General features: G+C 45.5%; 1 protein-coding gene across 1 annotated transcript in view; it reads right to left on the reverse strand.

Moving 5' to 3' along the window:
- LOC124125902 (DNA polymerase theta-like) overlaps nucleotides 1-21,877 on the reverse strand; it is a 42,742-nt gene that overhangs the window by 11,022 nt on the left and 9,843 nt on the right. The window contains exons 9-19 of the mRNA XM_048384097.1: nucleotides 19,828-19,974; nucleotides 18,666-18,878; nucleotides 15,420-15,562; nucleotides 14,806-14,974; nucleotides 13,123-13,277; nucleotides 9,784-10,108; nucleotides 8,618-8,861; nucleotides 5,009-8,442; nucleotides 4,225-4,359; nucleotides 3,338-3,631; nucleotides 1,724-1,936 (exon numbers count right to left, since the gene is read on the reverse strand). Coding sequence (XP_048240054.1) covers nucleotides 1,724-1,936; nucleotides 3,338-3,631; nucleotides 4,225-4,359; nucleotides 5,009-8,442; nucleotides 8,618-8,861; nucleotides 9,784-10,108; nucleotides 13,123-13,277; nucleotides 14,806-14,974; nucleotides 15,420-15,562; nucleotides 18,666-18,878; nucleotides 19,828-19,974 — 5,472 coding nt within the window. The remainder of the gene's footprint in view (nucleotides 1-1,723; nucleotides 1,937-3,337; nucleotides 3,632-4,224; nucleotides 4,360-5,008; nucleotides 8,443-8,617; nucleotides 8,862-9,783; nucleotides 10,109-13,122; nucleotides 13,278-14,805; nucleotides 14,975-15,419; nucleotides 15,563-18,665; nucleotides 18,879-19,827; nucleotides 19,975-21,877) is intronic.

The following is a 21,877-nucleotide window of genomic DNA, read 5'->3' on the forward strand; positions in this document are numbered from 1 at the left end:
CCTCAGTGGGCATCTTCCCGAGGCAAGGGAGTTAACTGACTATAAAAGTCCAGTTTCCACCCTTGCCAAACTAGGCTGGTATTATGGAGTTACATTTTGGCTTGACTAACGAATCTATGCATAGTCCACTCATAATTGAGCAACGATCTCAAAATCCGGTTCGTAAACTGTCATGCAGATTTCAGTTGATTGCAGGATTTGCAAAGCAAACTCGTTGTCAACAGATATTTTGAAAATCTTTTCATGTTTTAAATCAAGGTGCTCACGTGATTTGATGCATTTTGCGATGTATGACATGTTTCATCACAATATAGACCTTGATTATCGATCAGATTGTGTTGACTGGGCACCGCAGGTTTGTTTGAAGCAAATGCAAGTGAAACGAGAGGTGGAATCTGATTGGTCTATAGGAGAAGCTTAGAAGGGGCATAACTCGTAATTGCCACTGGTGGTGCTATGATAGAGACCAGGAATTCCAGCCTAGTTTGGCAAGGGTGGAAACTGGACTTTTAAAGTCAGTTAACTCTCTTGCCTCGGGTAGATGCTCAGTGGGAGGTGTTGAGTTAACTCTTAGTAACTACAATAAAACATTTCACTCCTTTCTCATGTTTAATATATAACATCACTTTATAATATTTATTGGATTTCTATATAAATGTTTTGCAGTTTTATTTCGACATCACATATTTTCCCTGATTTGTATCTGTCTAGAAGACATAATGGATATTAAATCTTAAACACTCAACTAAAAGACATTTTATGAATGCTTCAATGTAATATAATGTTCTTAACACTGGAAGCTTGAGATATGTTGTAAACTATTAGTACTTTTGGCCATGTGATTTTTATACTGAACAAACACGTCCGAGTCTGAGCCTGATTCTGAACTTATAGACTGATGTATCTAGAGTTCTGCACATTCTGAATGGATACGCACCTCAATGCACACAAGGTCATCGGTGAAACATGTTTATTGAATTACATCTATCGAGTCTATTGACAGTCTAGTGGTTCCCATGTCTAATCTATATATTTTAGCTTATCATCATCTCTGTATGAGTCAAGGGCTGCATGCAAAAGATCAATCATCACTACTCTAGCATCTTCCATCTATGCCCAGCCAGAAACACTGGGACATTTATACCTCCTGGCTTCACAGGACAGTGTCCTGTTAACAGTTCCTCAGTGATGTAGACAATTGTCCTAGATATCACTAGATAGGTGGGGATGAAAAGTCTGTTTCAATTTAAGTTGTTGGAATAACATTAAGGAAAAGATAATCAATTACCCAGGATTATAACTATCTCATCATACATATCCATTGCAATAATTGTTATTGGAGAAAACAAGAGTCATCAGAAGATGACAAATCCCCTTGGCCCCTACAATAGCAAAAGACACCACTTCCGGCCCTTGTTAATACATGTACCAAGTTTGGATGAAAAATCTTTCACGGTTATCACAGAAATACAGACAAACAGACGGATAGACGAGATGATGACTATATCCTCCGCATAATATGCCGGGAGATAAAAAGCAGACCATTTTGGCAATTTAATTAAAGTGTCTCTAAAGCAACAGCATGTTTTGGTTTTGTGATAATATAAAGCCATAGTATTGCTGAAATACAATTACAGTGACATCCAATAATTGCTTCTCTGAGCACTCCAACAACCCAAGGTTATACAAGCACAAATGAAGGAAGGAATAGTCACTGTCTTACCAAATCCATTGAGCTCCATCCTGGCCATGGTAATGACGACTGGCATCTCAATGTCACAGAAGGCCTCTGTCAGCCCCTCGTCCCTCAGCCTCTCCATGAAGAAGGCCATGAGCCTCCTGGTGAGGACGCTCTCCACCGTGGCTCTGTACCGCCCGCTGCCCGGGGGTAGGGGGGCCAGCCCCACACTCCCCAGTCCCAGTCCCCCTCCTATATCTGCAATAACACATCATATGTGACCAACCATTGGATAAGGGACCTTAAAGGTGAAATATCACATATTGACTTCTCATTGTATTTTAATAGTTGCATCTTAGGACTTAGGAGGTAAAATGGGGTTTAACGTCGCGTCCAAGATTATTGCACTTATATAGCCCCTTAATGCCGAGCGCTAGACAGGGTAACAACAAGTACCATCTTTTAACGTCTCTTGGTATGACGCGGTCGGGGATTGAACCCCGGACCTTCCGCTCTCCGGGCAGATGCTCTACCACTAGACCACGGAGGCAGTCTTAGGACTTAGGAACACAAAAATACAATTCACAAGCTTCAATACAAGACATCAAACATTTGGATTCATTTCTGCAAAGTCTTATTTTCAGACTTATAACTGTTTATGTAATAATTGCAGTACTAAGATATAATGTTAGATTAATTGAACAAAGACATGTATGCTGAAATGTTTTGAAATAATCTTGTTATTACATTACAAACTAACAGGAGAAAAGATATATTTTTGTACAGTCCGCACACATGGCAATTTTCACGGAAGTTGACGTCAAATATGATCATACCTGACATTCAGATAGGTCAGTAAGTCTTGTGCATCATCAACATATTGGTGCACCAGGATAGTAACCTCAATGACACTGTGCTGGATATGTTTCATTCTATCCCAATGTATATAATTTCATCTACTGTTAAATATTCTCTGCTCAGATTGCCTACAAACTGATATTGTTTGACATGTTGGCTGTATCGTATGAGTCCGAGGACACTCAACTGATGAAGGGGCAAGAAGTGGCCCTGAAACATCATCACAAACAATACAGTAGCTGTTATTCACAAAGATGAACAAGCATTGGTATGGTGCTGAGATTATAGGTTTCTGGCATGTATAAGGGAGGTAAATCTGCACAGTGAAATGCTCGCTTAAAGACAACTGGGCCAAACCTGCCCCTGAGCAAGTCAAGATCCGGGTTGGAATAGGTTTTAGGCAACCCATGCTTCCTGTATGAGGCGTCTTACGGATTAATGCCTGTCATCGTATCCTGATTGCTTGGATTTGATGCTCATGATTTCAATCACTGGATTGTCTGGTCCAGACTTGATTATTTACAGACCGCCGTCATATAGCTGATATATTGCTGAGTGCGGGGTTAAACAACAAACAAACAAACAAACAAACAAACAAAAACAATGAGCAAATGGTTTTCTATGCTGCAGTTGACACCATTCAGCTCTATCATGGCAACTATTAAACAGGCCAGACCAACCACTGGTTAGTAGCATGAGCAAGGATCCACAGTATCTGGGCACCTGGCCCCAACTGAAACAGTTCCTGAACATATGCCAACCAAAGTTAACGACTATATCAACTTATTCCTGGGAACCTACTGTCAATCATGAAGACTTCCTGGGGCAGGTAGTTGGTGACCAGCCCCTGCATGTTCTGCTCCCTCGCCCCCGGGTCCAGCAGCCAGCTGGCGATACGGGGGTCCTGGACACGCCCCCCCAGACACAGGCCACACCCCCTAGCAAGGGTCGTGTACTGGGACTTGACATCATAGGCGATGAGAGACACTGAGTGAGTGTGACCATGTTCTAGCACTGACTTGATACTGCTCAGCTTCTCCTCCAATGAGAGACTGGCGTCTAAAGGGGGTGGGGCTAGGGTGTCGTCAGGGTCGCCTGGTAACATTTCAGAAAACTACTCATGCATATCAATCAGGAGCACATTTATAAGTCAAAAATAGATTAAATACAATAAATAGAGAGGTCATCACAGATTTGATGAAGTTATTAAACAAAGTGGCTGCAGTAAGTGAAAGAAAAAATGATTTGTATCATAAAATTTAAATCGCACAAAGTGACTCAAGTTGTTGTTATAAATATTGAAGAAAGTTAATGTTAGCCTGGTTTTTTTTTTAAATTTGGGAGTGAGAAAATACAAGATAACAAGATATTGATCATGAAAAGTATTCATACGCAGTTAAAAGTCTGGGATCCAATTCCATTTAACATTTTTCAACGAGTCAGTTTGGAGCACAGTTTTATCACCCCGTGATAAACATTTCGAGGTTGCATGATAAGAAAACATATTCTGATTGGTCTGATTGGTCAGATGAAAAATCGTTCTGACGTGACCTGTAATGGTATTTTCTCAGATCTTTGTTTTGCAGTCACAAGAACTAAGATCTGAATTTAATGAGGTTGATATACTTCTTATGATCCCCATGCCATGGAGCTGACAGTTTAACTTTAAGGGCATTGCTTGCACTTACTGATGTCACTGACAGTGGAGAAGGAGATGTAGTAGGCGTCCCTGTTCTCCCACGACACTGCCACACCCACGATGACACGGTCATCACCGTCCACCTCAACACCGGGAACAAGGGAGACAACAGACTTCCTGCTGTCTACACAGACATACAGCAATCAGATGTCATGCATTGTAGCTTTAATCCACATGATCAGGGACCATGTCTTTTTACTTTAATTAACATGATCTAGAATGGTTATGTAAATAAACAATTATCTCACACTATCTCAAAATGACTTGCTTTGGAATTTATCAAAATAAAAAGGCAAACAATCTTGTTCCCATTCCACAAAAGCAATCTTAGAGCTACGACTACCTTAACTCCTCAACATTCACACAGATTGCACAAAGATGTCTTCTTGGATTGAATCATGACAAAAGGGTATGAGTTTATGTATACTCATTTTGGTACATTGGCTTTTATTTAAGTGAACTAGTCGCATGACTTTCCTAGGTTATAATTTGGCCGGGTGTTTATCTACAGCATTTATTATACTTCTAAACATGAGTCTATTGCACTCTTCATATATTCAGAAAAAGTTGTCTCCCTTCTGATCAAAATGAGCAAACTTAACACAAATCACCATTTCATGCATGAGTGTTGGTGATATCTAGTCTACAGCAATAAGTGATAGCAAACGAGTGGGACAACTTTAAGACTTGACTAATTAAAATCATTATAAAAAAGAAATATTAACACCGCAGATTTATAGCATTTCAACATTCAACATCTCTACAGTACTCACTCTTGATGAAGTTTCCTCCAATGCCGACACCAGCCTGAGGTTGACAAGATGGCTTCTTCTCACATGCAACACACAGAGAGTATTCTCCCTTGCCCCGCCATTCTGTGACGAAACTCTCAAACAGTCTCCGATCTGCACACACATCAATGATAGTAAAGGACTCCTGTGTAAGCAGACTATCTGAGTCTCCTACCCCACTGGAATCTGAAGGTCGAAGATTTGATGTCACATCATCTCCTTCAGAATTATTTGATGAAGAAGCACCCATTACTCCAGACCCCTTCATCTTTCTGTCATGAGTTGCCCTAGCATCTCTATCACATCCTCCCGACATGTCTTTCATTCCAGAATTATTATCCCCCGTTAAAATATTCCTCACTGGACCTGAAGGCTTGTTCTTTGGAGTTGCAGATTTACCAGCCTGTGTCTTGAGGACGGAGGCACTGAGGGGTGCCTTCCTGCAGCTCCGCGCTGGTGTCGCCCTCAGACATGGTGACATGATCACCTTGTTCCCCTCAGGGGGTGTTGGTGGAAGGCAGTCACTGCCATTGCTGTCATTGTGAGAGGTACCCAGTCGAGGTGTCGATTCATCTTTCTTCTGCTTCCGACAGATATTTGGTGTAGAAGCCTGTGCCTCTACACTCTTCCTTTTCTTCTTGGGCAATGAATCACCTCTGGGTTTACAATCTGATTCAGCAGTTGTTTTGTTATCACAGTTCGAGTCCATATTATTCAATTGAGCATCGTTGTCATCAACAAGCTTTTCAACCATGGAATAGGTCAAAGAATGTCCGAAAATGTTATCTGGATCATCAAATTCCATTAATGGTGACCCTGCCAGTGACTTTCTATTATTCTTTTTCACAGCTTGCTTTGATTGAACCATAATACCTTCTTTATCACAATTACTTTTCTTGGACAACTCACGAGACTGACTAGTACTGATGTGGTGTGCCTCAATCATGACCTGTCTGACAATGTTTTGGACAACAGGAGTTTTCACAGTTTTGCTGTGACTCTTCCCAGCATCTTTTCCACTGTTGGGGAGAGAGCAAGAAAAGGAGTCTGTCATGTTGAGGGCAGCAGCCAGGTCCCCCTGCAGCAGCTGCTCATCATAGTCAGAGGACACAGGGCTGGGACGTTCTGAAGGAGGTTCCTCTGACCTCTCCTTAGTGTTCAAACAAATCTGTTTAGTCTTGTAAGGACCTCCAGGTTGTCCTGGTTCACCTCCTGTAGGAGGTCCCTCCGGCCTCTTCCTCGTGTTCAGACCAATCTTTAGCACCTTTTCAGCATCACAATGACCTCCATGACATCCTGGTCCAGTTCCTATAGGAAGTCCCTCTGGTCTCTCCTCAGTGTTCAGATCAACCTGTTCAACATTATCACAAGATCCTCTAGGACGTTCCGTTCTGTCTTCTGAAATCTCATCATGCTGCTTTACAAGATTCTGATCACACTGGTAGCCCTTAACAATGTCCTTGGTGACTGTGCTGTCCTGTGGCAGCTTGTCTGGAATCTTCAGTTCAGTGTAAGATGTCTCATCACAATCAAACATTGTGGAGTCCATAAACGCATCTTCCTGATAGGCTATCCTCTCATAGTTGCTGGCCGGGATCAGACCAGCAGATTCATCCATGTCACACAGTGGTGATGTTGGCCCACCAGAAACTCTTTTCCCATTGTCACGAGTCTCTGAAGATGGTTTAAGACTCTGGGTAGGTGGGCAGCTCTCAAGTTCCAGAATCAAAGCATCAGAACCACTAAAGTCCTTATCTCCTTCCTCACTATACATCACAGGACTTGTCTCCGCTGCTTGTTGAGCACCGATCACATTACAGGAGGGAACCCCTTTCTCCACCAACCCTTCACCCTGTCCATGGACAGAGCCACCATTCCCTTTGTCATGAGATTCAGAAGATGACGTATGGGTTGGTGGGCAGCTTTCCAACTGCAATATCAATGTATCCGAACCGCTGAAATCCTGACCCCCCTCTTCAGTGTACAATGAAGGGCTTGTCTCCGTTGCCAGAGCTCTAGTTTCGTTGCTAGATTTTGTTCGTTCTCTCACAGATCCTACACAACTTTGTCCATGAGGCATGCATCCATGACTTGGTGTGCCATGAGTGATGTTTGCTTTCCCTGATACAGCTCTAGCTGTCTGGGTGTCAAGGATGAAGCTATCTGTGAAATCTTCCCCAACACACTCAATCTCTGAGTTTACATGACTAGACGGAGAGTTTGCATGCTTACCACTGTTCTCTGGACTTGTGACGGGAGATTGTTGTGGCAGATTCGGAGAGTTTTTGACATCCAGAACCATCTGAGAGGTGAATGATTCTGTGAACAAATCTTCGGTTAAGTGGTCCTCATTTACACTTGGTCTTTTCTCTACTGTCACAACTGGTTCTAAAAGAATCATATTTGGAGACCTATCGATCGCCTCAAGAAAGACTGCAACAGGTTGTTCGTGGGAACTTGATTTTGAATCAGAAGAATCTAATGATTGTTTTTCGTTAGAAAGACGAATGTTACCTTTCTGTGGCTTTTGACAGTTTTGGTACTCAGGGTTAGTGCTTTGTTGCATTTTGCTAGGTGGTAAAATGTCCTGTGTTTTATTTGAAAGTTCATCCTTAGCATCAACGTTTACAGTGACACACATTTTCTCCTCATTATCCCCAGACATCCTCCTTGTCACCCCCTTGAGGGACTCATCACTGGTCATAACAACACTGGTCATAACAACACTGGAACTGCTCGCTCCACCAGACTTGGTGTCAGCCCTGCTTTGAGGAGCACTGAGAGGGCTTGCAGATGACAACTTACTGAAAGATGTCCTCAGTGCTGGTGGAGGACTAACAATCATACCAACATGGATCTTCTCTGTCTGTACCGTAGTACCTCTGCCCCTACCTGCCTCGGGAGAAATGCGATCACTTGAGATGCCTCCAGACCTGGGTGAGTTGTTCCTAGCAGGAGACATCAAAGAAGACCCTGTCCTTCTCTTTACCCTGTTTCGGGACCCTGAGCTTAGCCTGCCTCCTGACCTTGAACTTAGTCTACGACCTGACCCTGAACCATGCCGTCTGCTCTGGTTTAATGGTGTCTTTAATCCCTGATTCACAGACGAGCCATCAACACTGCTCTCATTGCGAGATCCTGGCCTGGTGACACACACCTTGACGTCAGCGTTCCCATCCTGCTCCTCTCTCACACTGGCGTCGGATGTTTCATCTGCCTCAGCTTCAGCTGCAGGACGTTGTTTCCACTGGATGCCGAGACCTCCCAGCTCCGCCTGGATGATGCTCTTGGCCTCGTCTATGATGGCGACCGCTGCCTCAGCCTCTGTTACCCCTTTCTTGCCACTGAGCCATATACTGCGAGCCTTCTTTCTTTGTTCCATCTCCCACTCACTTTCATTGTCTTGTCTCTTGGAACTGAAAACGTGAACAAAAAAAATCACATGGAATTTTCAAGTAAAAAAAACAAAAAACAGGATTTTCTATCAGAGAATATGGTGGGCACAGATTTGATCATAATTGAAGGACTGCCATGGTAACTAGCACAATGCTGACAGTTGCATGGATGGATGCACTCACACTGATGGCATACCTTTGAAATGGTGAGGATGTTTTAAGCAGATTCTCCACATCCTGTGGGTTGGTGTTCGCAAGGGAGGCAACTGTCTGGTAACCACCGTTGTACAGTTGGCGGGCACGTTGGCCATTGAGGAGGGAAATGCGGACCAGGTCACAGAGCTCGCGCTGGATGCCGAACGTCAGTCTGTTCTGGAACTGCGACAGGATCAGCTCCAGGTTGTACCATCCAAGACGGCCACAGAACACAGTCACCATACCTAGTCATGAAGAGACCAGTCATTATAGTGGGACGGAGTTACAGAACACAGTCACTATACCTAGTCATGAAGGGACCAGTCATTATGGTGGGAGGGAGTTACAGAACACAGTCACTATACCTAGTCATGAAGGGACCAGTCATTATGGTGGGAGGGAGTTACAGAACACAGTCACCATACCTAGTCATGAAGGGACCAGTCATTATGGTGGGAGGGAGTTACAGAACACAGTCACTATACCTAGTCATGAAGGGACCAGTCATTATGGTGGGAGGGAGTTACAGAACACAGTCACCATACCTAGTCATGAAGGGACCAGTCATTATGGTGGGAGGGAGTTACAGAACACAGTCACTATACCTAGTCATGAAGGGACCAGTCATTATAGTGGGATGGAGTTACAGAACACAGTCATCATACCTAGTCATGAAGGGACCAGTCATTATAGTGGGAGGGAGTTACAGAACACAGTCACTATACCTAGTCATGAAGGGACCAGTCATTATAGTGGGAGGGAGCCACAGAACAGTCACTATACCTAGTCATGAAGGGACCAGTCATTATGGTGGGAGGGAGTTACAGAACACAGTCACTATACCTAGTCATGAAGGGACCAGTCATTATAGTGGGATGGAGTTACAGATCACAGTCATCATACCTAGTCATGAAGGGACCAGTCATTATAGTGGGAGGGAGCCACAGAACAGTCACTATACCTAGTCATGAAGGGACCAGTCATTATAGTGGAAGGGAGCAACAGAACAATCTGAGGAAAGTATCTATTTTGTACAACCGTAATCGCAGGTTTATACTTAGGACCAGTTAGTCCATATCTTATTCTTATCGTTTTGGTATGATGTTTTACTCACATTCAAAAGATGTTTGATGGAGATAACAATTTGCTTCAAATAAGCTATTTCACCTGCGAAAGTCGCTGAGGACTGTTGCAGAGACTGTAGTTGACCTTTGTTGACGTTGTACTTCCTGGCGACCTCATTCAGGGGTACTTCCTGTACGAGATCCAGGAGAACTAGACTAGTGTAGAACCTTCGATGAATGGCAACGGACCGAGCCTGAGCAGCAGTCTTGGTGAGGATGCGTCCTCGGACTGCCTTGACGATGAAGCCCTCCTCCACGCCGACAAGTTCGGCCACACGGCGCCGGCTGGGGTGCATCTTCTCCCAGCTGCAGTAGAACTGGTACCAGTCAATGTTGGCCGACACCTCCCCGGAGTAGATGGGGGTCACCTGTCACCATCAACATATACACTGTAGGCTTCCAAACATCACATACTTTTGAATAACACTGCATGCAGCGATTTTCAGCTATATGATGTAGGCTGACAGTCTGGACCAGACAATCCAGTGATTGATATTACGAGCAATGACACACAATCAACCAAGTCACCAAGTCTGACCACCCAATCCACTAATTCACCTCTTAGTCCACATCTTATTCTTATTCTTTGCTTGGCAAACATGTCGAGTCCACACGTCAGATATACATGTATACAGATAGAGCATGACTCCATGTGCACTGTGTCACACTGCACCGATGTCCACTATTCAATGGAATGGATTCTTTCCTTCACACGGATTGCCTTAAGGCCCCAAACATGCTTGTGACATCAACTTTTCTTTACTTTGTTAATCAGGTGAGTCAATTTCACGAGGGTCAGCAGTTTTTCAGCCAAAATGCAACATCCTGTAAATAATCTCTTTTTAAGTATTTTGCAATATGTTATCATAAGGTGAGTGAGTGTGAGTTGTGTTTAACGCTGCTTTTAACAGTATTCCAGTTATATCATGGCGGTAAATCCCACGTGCACGGGAAAGGTGCTGACAAACCTAGAAACATAATCTGGGCGAACCAGGATTTGAACCCACAATCATAGGTTTCTGGCACGCCCAAGGGACGCAAGTTATCATAAGGACTAGAGGCTAAAACAGTTAGTTTCTATTGCTGATCATTTAAGACAAACCAGAGACTGAAGGCAACATGATACACCATCAGGCGTGATGCCAGGCTGACCCTGATCGCCTGATTCGCAATCAGCTTTTCAACATGATACACCATCAGGCGTTATGCAAGGCAGACCCTGATCGCCTGATTCGCAATCAGCTTTTCAACATGATACACCATCAGGCGTGATGCCAAGCAGACCCTGATCGCCTGATTCGCAATCAGCTTTTCAACATGATACACCATCAGGCGTGATGCCAGGCAGACCCTGATCGCCTGATTCCCAATCAGCTTTTCAACATGATACACCATCAGGCGTGATGCCAGGCAGACCCTGATTGCCTGATTCCCAATCAGCTTTTCAACATGATACACCATCAGGCGTGATGCCAGGCAGACCCTCATCACCTGATTCCAAATCAGCTTTTCAACATGATACACCATCAGGCATGATGCCAGGCAGACCCTGATCACCTGATTCCCAATCAGCTTTTCAACATGATACACCATCAGGCATGATGCCAGGCAGACCCTCATCACCTGATTCCCAATCAGCTTTTCAACATGACACACCATCAGGCGTGATGCCAGGCAGACCCTGATCGCCTGATTCCCAATCAGCTTTTCAACATGATACACCATCAGGCGTGATGCCAGGCAGACCCTGATCACCTGATTCCCAATCAGCTTTTCAACATGATACACCATCAGGCGTGATGCCAGGCAGACCCTGATCGCCTGATTCCCAATCAGCTTTTCAACATGATACACCATCAGGCGTGATGCCAGGCAGACCCTGATCACCTGATTCCCAATCAGCTTTTCAACATGATACACCGTCAGGCGTGATGCCAGGCAGACCCTGATCGCCTGATTCCCAATCAGCTTTTCAATATAATACACCATCAGGCGTGATGCCAGGCAGACCCTGATCGCCTGATTCGCAATCAGCTTTTCAACATGATACACCATCAGGCGTGATGCCAGGCAGACCCTGATCGCCTGATTCCCAATCAGCTTTTCAACATGATACACCATCAGGCGTGATGCCAGGCAGACCCTGATCGCCTGATTCCCAATCAGCTTTTCAATATAATACACCATCAGGCGTGATGCCAGGCAGACCCTGATCGCCTGATTCGCAATCAGCTTTTCAACATGATACACCATCAGGCGTGATGCCAGGCAGACCCTGATCACCTGATTCCCAATCAGCTTTTCAACATGATACACCATTAGGCGTGATGCCAGGCAGACCCTGATCACCTGATTCCCAATCAGCTTTTCAACATGATACACCATCTGGCGTGATGCCAGGCAGACTCTCATCACCTGATTCCCAATCAGCTTTTCAACATGATACACCATCAGGCGTGATGCCAGGCAGACCCTGATCGCCTGATTCGCAATCAGCTTTTCAACATGATACACCATCAGGCGTGATGCCAGGCAGACCCTGATTGCCTGATTCCCAATCAGCTTTTCAACATGATACACCATCAGGCATGATGCCAGGCAGACCCTGATCACCTGATTCCCAATCAGCTTTTCAACAGGTACTGGAGGTCCATTTGGATCTGGAATCTCCAAGGGAATATTTATAGAGGAATCATTTCCAATCCTAATAGGCTTGAAACAAGACACTGAAATCAACTGAGTTAAAACATATATCTGTAAATGTCTTGTTTTGGTCCACGACTGACAGACACTGAGCCAAGGTGTTACTTTACTATAAACAATAAATGCTTAATGTGAGGTTGTTTGTGGTGCGGACAGTGCAGTAGAGTATAGCCTGAGGACCTACATCTTCCCGAGGCAAGAGAGTTAACTGATCATAATTGTCCAGTTTCCACCCTTGTCGAACTTGGCTGGAATTATGGAGTTTCATTTTGGCTTGACTAATGAGTCCTTGCATAGTCCAAACAAAAACGTGTAACAAACTAGACCGGTTGGTAAACAACATGGATTTCAATGTGCAGATTTCGATCGACTTTAGGATATGTAAAGCATGTGTACTATCAACTAGGTGTCGACAGATATTTTGCAAATCTTAACATGTTTATAATCAAGGTGATTTGATGCACTTCGCTTGGTAAGACCCATTTCATTACAAATTATCGATCTTGATTATCGATCAGATCATCTTGACTGGGCACCGCCATTTTGTGCGATGCAAATGCAAGGGGTATGTGAAGGGCCAGCGATCGAACCTGCCTGGTTCCGCAAGGGTGGAAACTGGACTTTTATAGTCTTGTCACGGAAAGATGAAAGAGCTGTTCATGTTGAAGACATAACTCACCAGATATATGACATGCAGCTCATCCTCAAGGACGAAGCAGCGTCTGGCTCTCTGCAGCTCCGCGAACACGGCCAGTCCCTCGTCCGGGGATAGAGACGAGGCAAGCACCGCTGAGCCCAGTTGGGTGGGGTAGAATCTCTCACTGGTGCTGCCATCTGCAGGGGAAAATATCAACACAATTGTAATAGCCATGCTCAGAAGGCATAGGGTGAGGGAGTGAGTTGTGTTTAACGCTGCCTTGAACAATACTTCAGATATAGGCCGGCATGAGGGGAAAGTCAAGTGCGACTCGGGTCCTCAATTGTTAGCACTTTGCTGAAACCCATACAGGTCAGGTGCTGACAAACCAACGATCAAAATCAGTTTGATTTTGAATTCTAACCTTTATCATTGGATCCAGTCTCAGCTAAGGGACACAACTCTGCAGATATCAATACACAAAGGGGGACTCTGGGACAGAGCACCAGTAATCCATACTTGTTTCCCTTGTGCATTCAAGTGCAGAATAAACCCACGGAACTCTATTTTTGTTGTAAAACAAACTGACAGACATCCAGGTGCTGTGGTACATGGGTCATTATTATAGATAAGGTGAGATGACCCATGCAGACTTGACCAATATTCACAGCCATAACAAGACATCCAGGTGCTGTGGTGCATGGGTCATTATTATAGATAAGGTGAGATGACCCATGCAGACTTGACCAATATTCACAGCCATAACAAGACATCCAGGTGCTGTGGTGCATGGGTCATTATTATAGATAAGGTGAGATGACCCATGCAGACTTGACCAATATTCACAGCCATAACAAGACATCCAGGTGCTGTGGTGCATGGGTCATTATTATAGATAAGGTGAGATGACCCATGCAGACTTGACCAATATTCACAGCCATAACAAGACATCCAGGTGCTGTGGTGCATGGGTCATTATTATAGATAAGGTGAGATGACCCATGCAGACTTGACCAATATTCACAGCCATAACAAGACATCCAGGTGCTGTGGTGCATGGGTCATTATTATAGATAAGGTGAGATGACCCATGCAGACTTGACCAATATTCACAGCCATAACAAGACATCCAGGTGCTGTGGTGCATGGGTCATTATTATAGATAAGGTGAGATGACCCATGCAGACTTGACCAATATTCACAGCCATAACAAGACATCCAGGTGCTGTGGTGCATGGGTCATTATCATAGATAAGGTGAGATGACCCATGCAGACTTGACCAATATTCACAGCCATAACAAGACATCCAGGTGCTGTGGTGCATGGGTCATTATTATAGATAAGGTGAGATGACCCATGCAGACTTGACCAATATTCACAGCCATAACAAGACACCCAGGTGCTGTGGTGCATGGGTCATTATTATAGATAAGGTGAGATGACCCATGCAGACTTGACCAATATTCACAGCCATAACAAGACATCCAAGTGCTGTGGTGCATGGGTCATTATTATAGTTAAGGTGAGATGACCCATGCAGACTTGACCAATATTCACAGCCATAACAAGACATCCAGGTGCTGTGGTGCATGGGTCATTATTATAGATAAAGTGAGATGACCCATGCAGACTTGACCACCATTCACAGCCATAACAAGACATCCAGGTGCTCTGGGATATGGGTCATTATTATAGATAAGGTGAGATGCCCCATGCAGACTTGCCATTGTTTTTAGACGTTTTCAGTGTGACAAACTCGTTCTCTCTGAGGAAGCCGATGCAGGTGTCAATCAGCTGGTTGTTGTCCTGCTCCTCGCAAGTGGCTGCTAACATCGTACATGACGCGTAGGCAGCAACATCCCGCGGAGACGTTGCAACACCGCTAACCACGATCTGCACAAACACAACACTGTATGTCATACCACTGAGACCAGCATTATCTAAGGCCACCTTTTGTAAAAGGTTGACATATGTTTTGATAAATCTGATGTTGTATTGCTCTATACAAGAGTACATTTGCATAACATCATACTATCTTGTTGTACTGCAATGTACATGTACACTGCTGTCATATAGCTGGAGTAACAACAACAAACAAACAAACATCATCTTGAACAAGTAGTGAGTTGGTTGGGTTTTTATGGTATTTCAAGTTAAATCATAGAAAGTCAGCTTGATGTGGAGGACAACCACAAACATGATGCAGATTGTATACCTTTTGTGAAACCAACGCGCCCAGGTATGGTGCTAACATAAAAGCAAAAACTCCAAACCAATGATAAGCAGATCCTGGCACTGCTAAGGAAGGTAACTCAACAAGTGATGGACCATGCCCCACCTCCAGTATGGCTCTCTTCATGCTGGAGCTGAGCTCCTCCCTCCCCTCCCGGATGAGGCAGCTCTTGACCGGTGGCAGCTCCGACTTCATCAGCTCCATGGCACGACTCTTCTCACTCGGCTTACACACCAGCACACTCTCACCTGGCAAGATGGATGTCACATGTGCAGTTCTATATACAGACAGATGGCAGTTTACTTGTCAGACATCATGCAAGTAATGTAAGACAAGAAAGAAAATAATGTATAGGAATCACTTCATCAACAGGAGATATGTACAAAGTCACTTTTAAGTTATACTAAGAATATCCCGATCTGTACACAGTTAATCTACCCTCTGTGTCCACACCCTTCCTGCCTGTTCAGCCTACCATCTGCTTGTATGTCAAGGTGTCTATCACCTACCCTCTGTGTCCACACCCTTCCTGCATGCTCGACCGACATCTGCTTGTATGTCAGGGTGTCTATCACCTACCCTCTGTGTCCACACCCTTCCTGCCTGCTCGGCCCACCATCTGCCAGTATGTCAGGGTGTCTATCACCTACCCTCTGTGTCCACACCCTTCCTGCCTGCTCCAACTACCATCTGCTTGTATGTCAGGGTGTCTATCACCTACCCTCTGTGTCCACACCCTTCCTGCCTGCTCGGCCCACCATCTGCTTGTATGTCAGGGTGTCTATCACCTACCCTCTGTGTCCACACCCTTCCTGCCTGCTCCGCCTACTATCTCCTTGTATGTCAAGGTGTCTATCACCTACCCTCTGTGTCCACACCCTTCCTGCCTGCTCGGCCCACCATCTGCCAGTATGTCAGGGTGTCTATCACCTACCCTCTGTGTCCACACCCTTCCTGCCTGCTCCGCCTACTATCTCCTTGTATGTCAAGGTGTCTATCACCTACCCTCTGTGTCCACACCCTCACTGCCTGCTCCGCCTACCATCTACTTGAATGTCAGGGGGTCTATCACCTACCCTCTGTCCACACCCTTCCTGCCTGCTCCGCCCACCATCTGCCAGTATGTCAGGGTGTCTATCACCTACCCTCTGTGTCCACACCCTTCCTGCCTGCTCGGCCCACCATCTGCTTGTATGTCAGGGTGTCTATCACCTACCCTCTGTGTCCACACCCTTCCTGCCTGCTTGGCCTACCATCTTCTTGTATGTCAAGGTGTCTATCACCTACCCTCTGTGTCCACACCCTTCCTGCCTGCTCGGCCCACCATCTGCTTGTATGTCAAGGTGTCTATCACCTACCCTCTGTGTCCACACCCTTCCTGCCTGCTCCGCCTACTATCTCCTTGTATGTCAGGGTGTCTATCACCTACCCTCTGTGTCCACACCCTTCCTGCCTGCTCGGCCCACCATCTGCTTGTATGTCAGGGTGTCTATCACCTACCCTCTGTGTCCACACCCTCACTGCCTGCTCGGCCCACCATCTGCTTGTATGTCAGGGTGTCTATCACCTACCCTCTGTGTCCACACCCTTCCTGCATGCTCCGCCTACCATCTCCTTGTATGTCAAGGTGTCTATCACCTACCCTCTGTGTCCACACCCTTCCTGCCTGCTCGGCCCACCATCTGCTTGTATGTCAGGGTGTCTATCACCTACCCTCTGTGTCCACACCCTTCCTGCCTGCTCGGCCCACCATCTGCTTGTATGTCAGGGTGTCTATCACCTACCCTCTGTGTCCACACCCTTCCTGCCTGCTCCGCCTACTATCTCCTTGTATGTCAGGGTGTCTATCACCTACCCTCTGTGTCCACACCCTTCCTGCCTGCTCGGCCCACCATCTGCTTGTATGTCAGGGTGTCTATCACCTACCCTCTGTGTCCACACCCTTCCTGCCTGCTTGTATGTCAGGGTGTCTATCACCTACCCTCTGTGTCCACACCCTTCCTGCATGCTCGGCCCACCATCTACTTGAATGTCAGGGTGTCTATCACCTACCCTCTGTCCACACCCTTCCTGCCTGCTCCGCCCACCATCTGCCAGTATGTCAGGGTGTCTATCACCTACCCTCTGTGTCCACACCCTTCCTGCCTGCTCCGCCTACTATCTCCTTGTATGTCAGGGTGTCTATCACCTACCCTCTGTGTCCACACCCTTCCTGCCTGCTCGGCCCACCATCTGCTTGTATGTCAGGGTGTCTATCACCTACCCTCTGTGTCCACACCCTTCCTGCCTGCTTGGCCTACCATCTTCTTGTATGTCAAGGTGTCTATCACCTACCCTCTGTGTCCACACCCTTCCTGCCTGCTCGGCCCACCATCTGCTTGTATGTCAAGGTGTCTATCACCTACCCTCTGTGTCCACACCCTTCCTGCCTGCTCCGCCTACTATCTCCTTGTATGTCAAGGTGTCTATCACCTACCCTCTGTGTCCACACCCTTCCTGCCTGCTCGGCCCACCATCTGCTTGTATGTCAGGGTGTCTATCACCTACCCTCTGTGTCCACACCCTCACTGCCTGCTCGGCCCACCATCTGCTTGTATGTCAGGGTGTCTATCACCTACCCTCTGTGTCCACACCCTTCCTGCATGCTCCGCCTACCATCTCCTTGTATGTCAAGGTGTCTATCACCTACCCTCTGTGTCCACACCCTTCCTGCCTGCTCGGCCCACCATCTGCTTGTATGTCAGGGTGTCTATCACCTACCCTCTGTGTCCACACCCTTCCTGCCTGCTCGGCCCACCATCTGCTTGTATGTCAGGGTGTCTATCACCTACCCTCTGTGTCCACACCCTTCCTGCCTGCTCCGCCTACTATCTCCTTGTATGTCAGGGTGTCTATCACCTACCCTCTGTGTCCACACCCTTCCTGCCTGCTTGTATGTCAGGGTGTCTATCACCTACCCTCTGTGTCCACACCCTTCCTGCCTGCTCGGCCCACCATCTGCTTGTATGTCAGGGTGTCTATCACCTACCCTCTGTGTCCACACCCTTCCTGCCTGCTCGGCCCACCATCTGCTTGTATGTCAGGGTGTCTATCACCTACCCTCTGTGTCCACACCCTTCCTGCCTGCTTGTATGTCAGGGTGTCTATCACCTACCCTCTGTGTCCACACCCTTCCTGCCTGCTCGGCCCACCATCTGCTTGTATGTCAAGGTGTCTATCACCTACCCTCTGTGTCCACACCCTTCCTGCCTGCTTGTATGTCAGGGTGTCTATCACCTACCCTCTGTGTCCACACCCTTCCTGCCTGATCGGCCCACCATCTGCTTGTATGTCAGGGTGTCTATCACCTACCCTCTGTGTCCACACCCTTCCTGCCTGCTCGGCCCACCATCTGCTTGTATGTCAGGGTGTCTATTACTTTCCCATGGAACATGACGGAACGGATGATCACACGCCTGGCTGGCAGGTTGACACCCGAGGATAATGTGGAAGTTGCCACCAGAACCTTCACAGAACACTGACGGAATGCTCCCTCTATGATGTCACGCTCATCAAACGTCAGACCTGAAACATATCAGTTTTACAAATTTCATTTAACACAGATGGTTGATGCCTGCCATATTGGATTTCCTAATTGATGGCTATTTTATATTATCATCCAATCTTGCTTCCACAGAAAATAGACCTTGGATTAGATCAAGCAATATCTCCAGAAAGATAGTGCTACAATTCAATTGCATCACAATGCTTTGCAGACCAATGTGATGTCATCGGTTACCATGACGTCACAACCAAATGTTCTCGCTGATATCTCTGCAACTGAAGCTAGTTAGTGGACTATTTACAGACTGGTTACTAGTGTTTTCAAATTTTTAATGTTGGAAGAACATTTTTGGATTATGCATAGAACCTCACCCTTGTTTTCCAAGCTCAAATAGATCAACACTTGTTGATAAAAGTAAAAATATCCTCAACCAAATCCTCATTTTAACAACCAAATTTAAATCTGCTTTATAACAACCATTGTGCGCTGGAGAAATACTCTACATGAAATCCCAGAACCATTTCATTTTGTCAGGATATCAGCCCCAACATGAAAGAAATCAAAACACTTGAGGATATAAAAAAATAATAGTCTTGGCTCTATTGGCTACACCCCCATCACTATAAAGTCTGCCACATGTTTCCATTTCCATTTTCAGAAAAAATATAAAAATCCTAATACATTAAAACAATGCGATCCAATATAGCACGCAGTTACTTCCCTTTATATGCGCAGTGCTTATGGTAATCGTGGCAATAGGAGTTTGTAGGCTTGTTTATGTAGGGAGGTCCTGTCCCATGTGGTACACAACTGTTCATTTGGTTACATTCTAGTTTGAACAAGAAAAAACACACAAAAAAAGACTGCCCGCCCACACAATATTTGCAAAAGTCATTGCCTGAGAACCAATTCTTTTATTTCTTTTAAGTCTAACAGGTTCTTTAAACCCCTTCTGAACTTCCCCAGTACCTGCATGATGGTATGCGACCCCAAGGGGCACAGTCCTCCCCAGCACTGAGTCCAGTCCCACGGGGCTCCTCTGTAGCTGCAGCATCACATCCCTCAGAGCTGTCTGGTCAAGGGGGAGGCGAAGCAGGGCTGACGCCCTCACAAACCCTGGGGGACAGACAGCAGTCATTATACAGGCCAACAGAGCAGCAGGGCCGACACCCTCACAAACCCTGGTGGACAGACAGCACTCATTACATAGGCCAACAGAGCAGCAGGGCCGACGCCCTCACAAACCCTGGGGGACAGACAGCACTCATTACATAGGCCAACAGAGCAGCAGGGCCGACGCCCTCACAAAGCTGGTGGACAGACAGCACTCATTACATAGGCCAACAGAGCAGCAGGGCCGACGCCCTCACAAACCCTGGTGGACAGACAGCACTCATTACATAGGCCAACAGAGCAGCAGGGCCGACGCCCTCACAAACCCTGGTGGACAGACAGTAGTCATTACATAGGCCAACAGGGCAGCCCAGACAGAATTCAAGTCTGCTAGCCCAGTACAGTTTGTCCGCCGATGTTAAAGGAGCCCTAGGCGAGTAAAATGTCAGGGCCCCTTTTCACAAAGCGATGGTAGAGCTAAGATGGTCGTAACTCCAATACTTTAACACAGGCTTACAACAATCTTAACGCTACAATCATTGTGGAACGAAACCCAATATTTGTTTGTTTGTTTGTTTAATGCTGCACTCAGCAATATTCCAGCTATATGATGGCGGTCTGTACATAATTGAGTCTGGACCAGACAATCCAGTGATTGACATCATGAGCATCAATCCACGCAATTGGGATACAATGACATACATCAACCAAGTCAGGTTGACCACCTGATCCTGTTAGTCGCCTTTTACAACAAGCATAGTCGCCTTTTACAACAAGCATAGTCGCCTTTTACAGCAAGCATGGGTTGCTGAAGCCCTATTCTACCCCAGATCTTCATGGGTCCATATATGTTGAAAATAGTCAAGCGAGTAAATGTTTCGGTAATTTCTGTCCGTGCTGCAGGAGGCTGAAACTCTATGGATGTTTGACAAGGTAGATATATAGTGCTTGGGTGCAAGTGCAAAGGAACAATTTGGTATAATCAATGGTGCAGTTGGAATGGTAACCAATGGTAACGACAGAAATATGCAATAAAGAGTCAGTACTTAAGATGTATCAATAAAAATGTCTATATTATCAATATTTCAATTGAACTAGATGATCAAATTTGAGATCAGATGTCAACATTGTCGTTTCAATTTCTGATTACCTTCAATGACCTGAAATCAGTTCGGCCTGATGACAATATGGATCACACACTTCCAGGTCCTTTCTATTTGACCTGAACACCCAAATTAATATTCCACAATACTACTCCAGTGACTCAATTATGCATATATAAAGCATCTGTAATGTTAATGACAGAATGGTATGAGGAAAGATTGAAATTTTGGAAACAAGAAGATATACTACATGTACTTAAAAGAACTCAGAGAACACCCAATTCCTTCAATTACTATGCAGAGTTAACAAATTAAATGTGTAGTTAACAGATTAACTGTAGTAATATGAAAGAATGGGGTGTTCTTTAACTTCTTTCGAGTAGTACGTATATACATATTTCTCCGTTAGCCGTCAGGGTTTAATGATCATGAATGATTCTGTCCAACAAGTGCATCAACAGCCCAGGTTACCTTACATATATCAGTACAGTTGACTTCTTTTGACAAATGAGTTAAAGGAATAGCTCCTTTTTGTCTGGTATTGAAACTGAAACTGAAATTAATTATAGCACAAATCACAAACATGCTAAGATAAAGTGAATGAGTGAGTGAGTTGGGTTAAACACTACATTGAACAGAATTCCAGTTATATCAGGGTGTGTCAGCTTGTGTGGGAGCAAACAGCCTGAAGTGATGCAGGTCTCAGACGTTTACCACTTTGGTGAAACACTAGAGCACGGGTTTGGTGCTGACAAACCTAGAAACATATTTGGGATTACAGGCATTCGAACCAACAATCATAG

This window comes from Haliotis rufescens, unplaced genomic scaffold, assembly GCF_023055435.1.
Source record: "Haliotis rufescens isolate VD_foot unplaced genomic scaffold, xgHalRufe1.0.p SCAF_5, whole genome shotgun sequence".
Classification (NCBI taxonomy): Eukaryota; Metazoa; Mollusca; class Gastropoda; order Lepetellida; family Haliotidae; genus Haliotis; species Haliotis rufescens.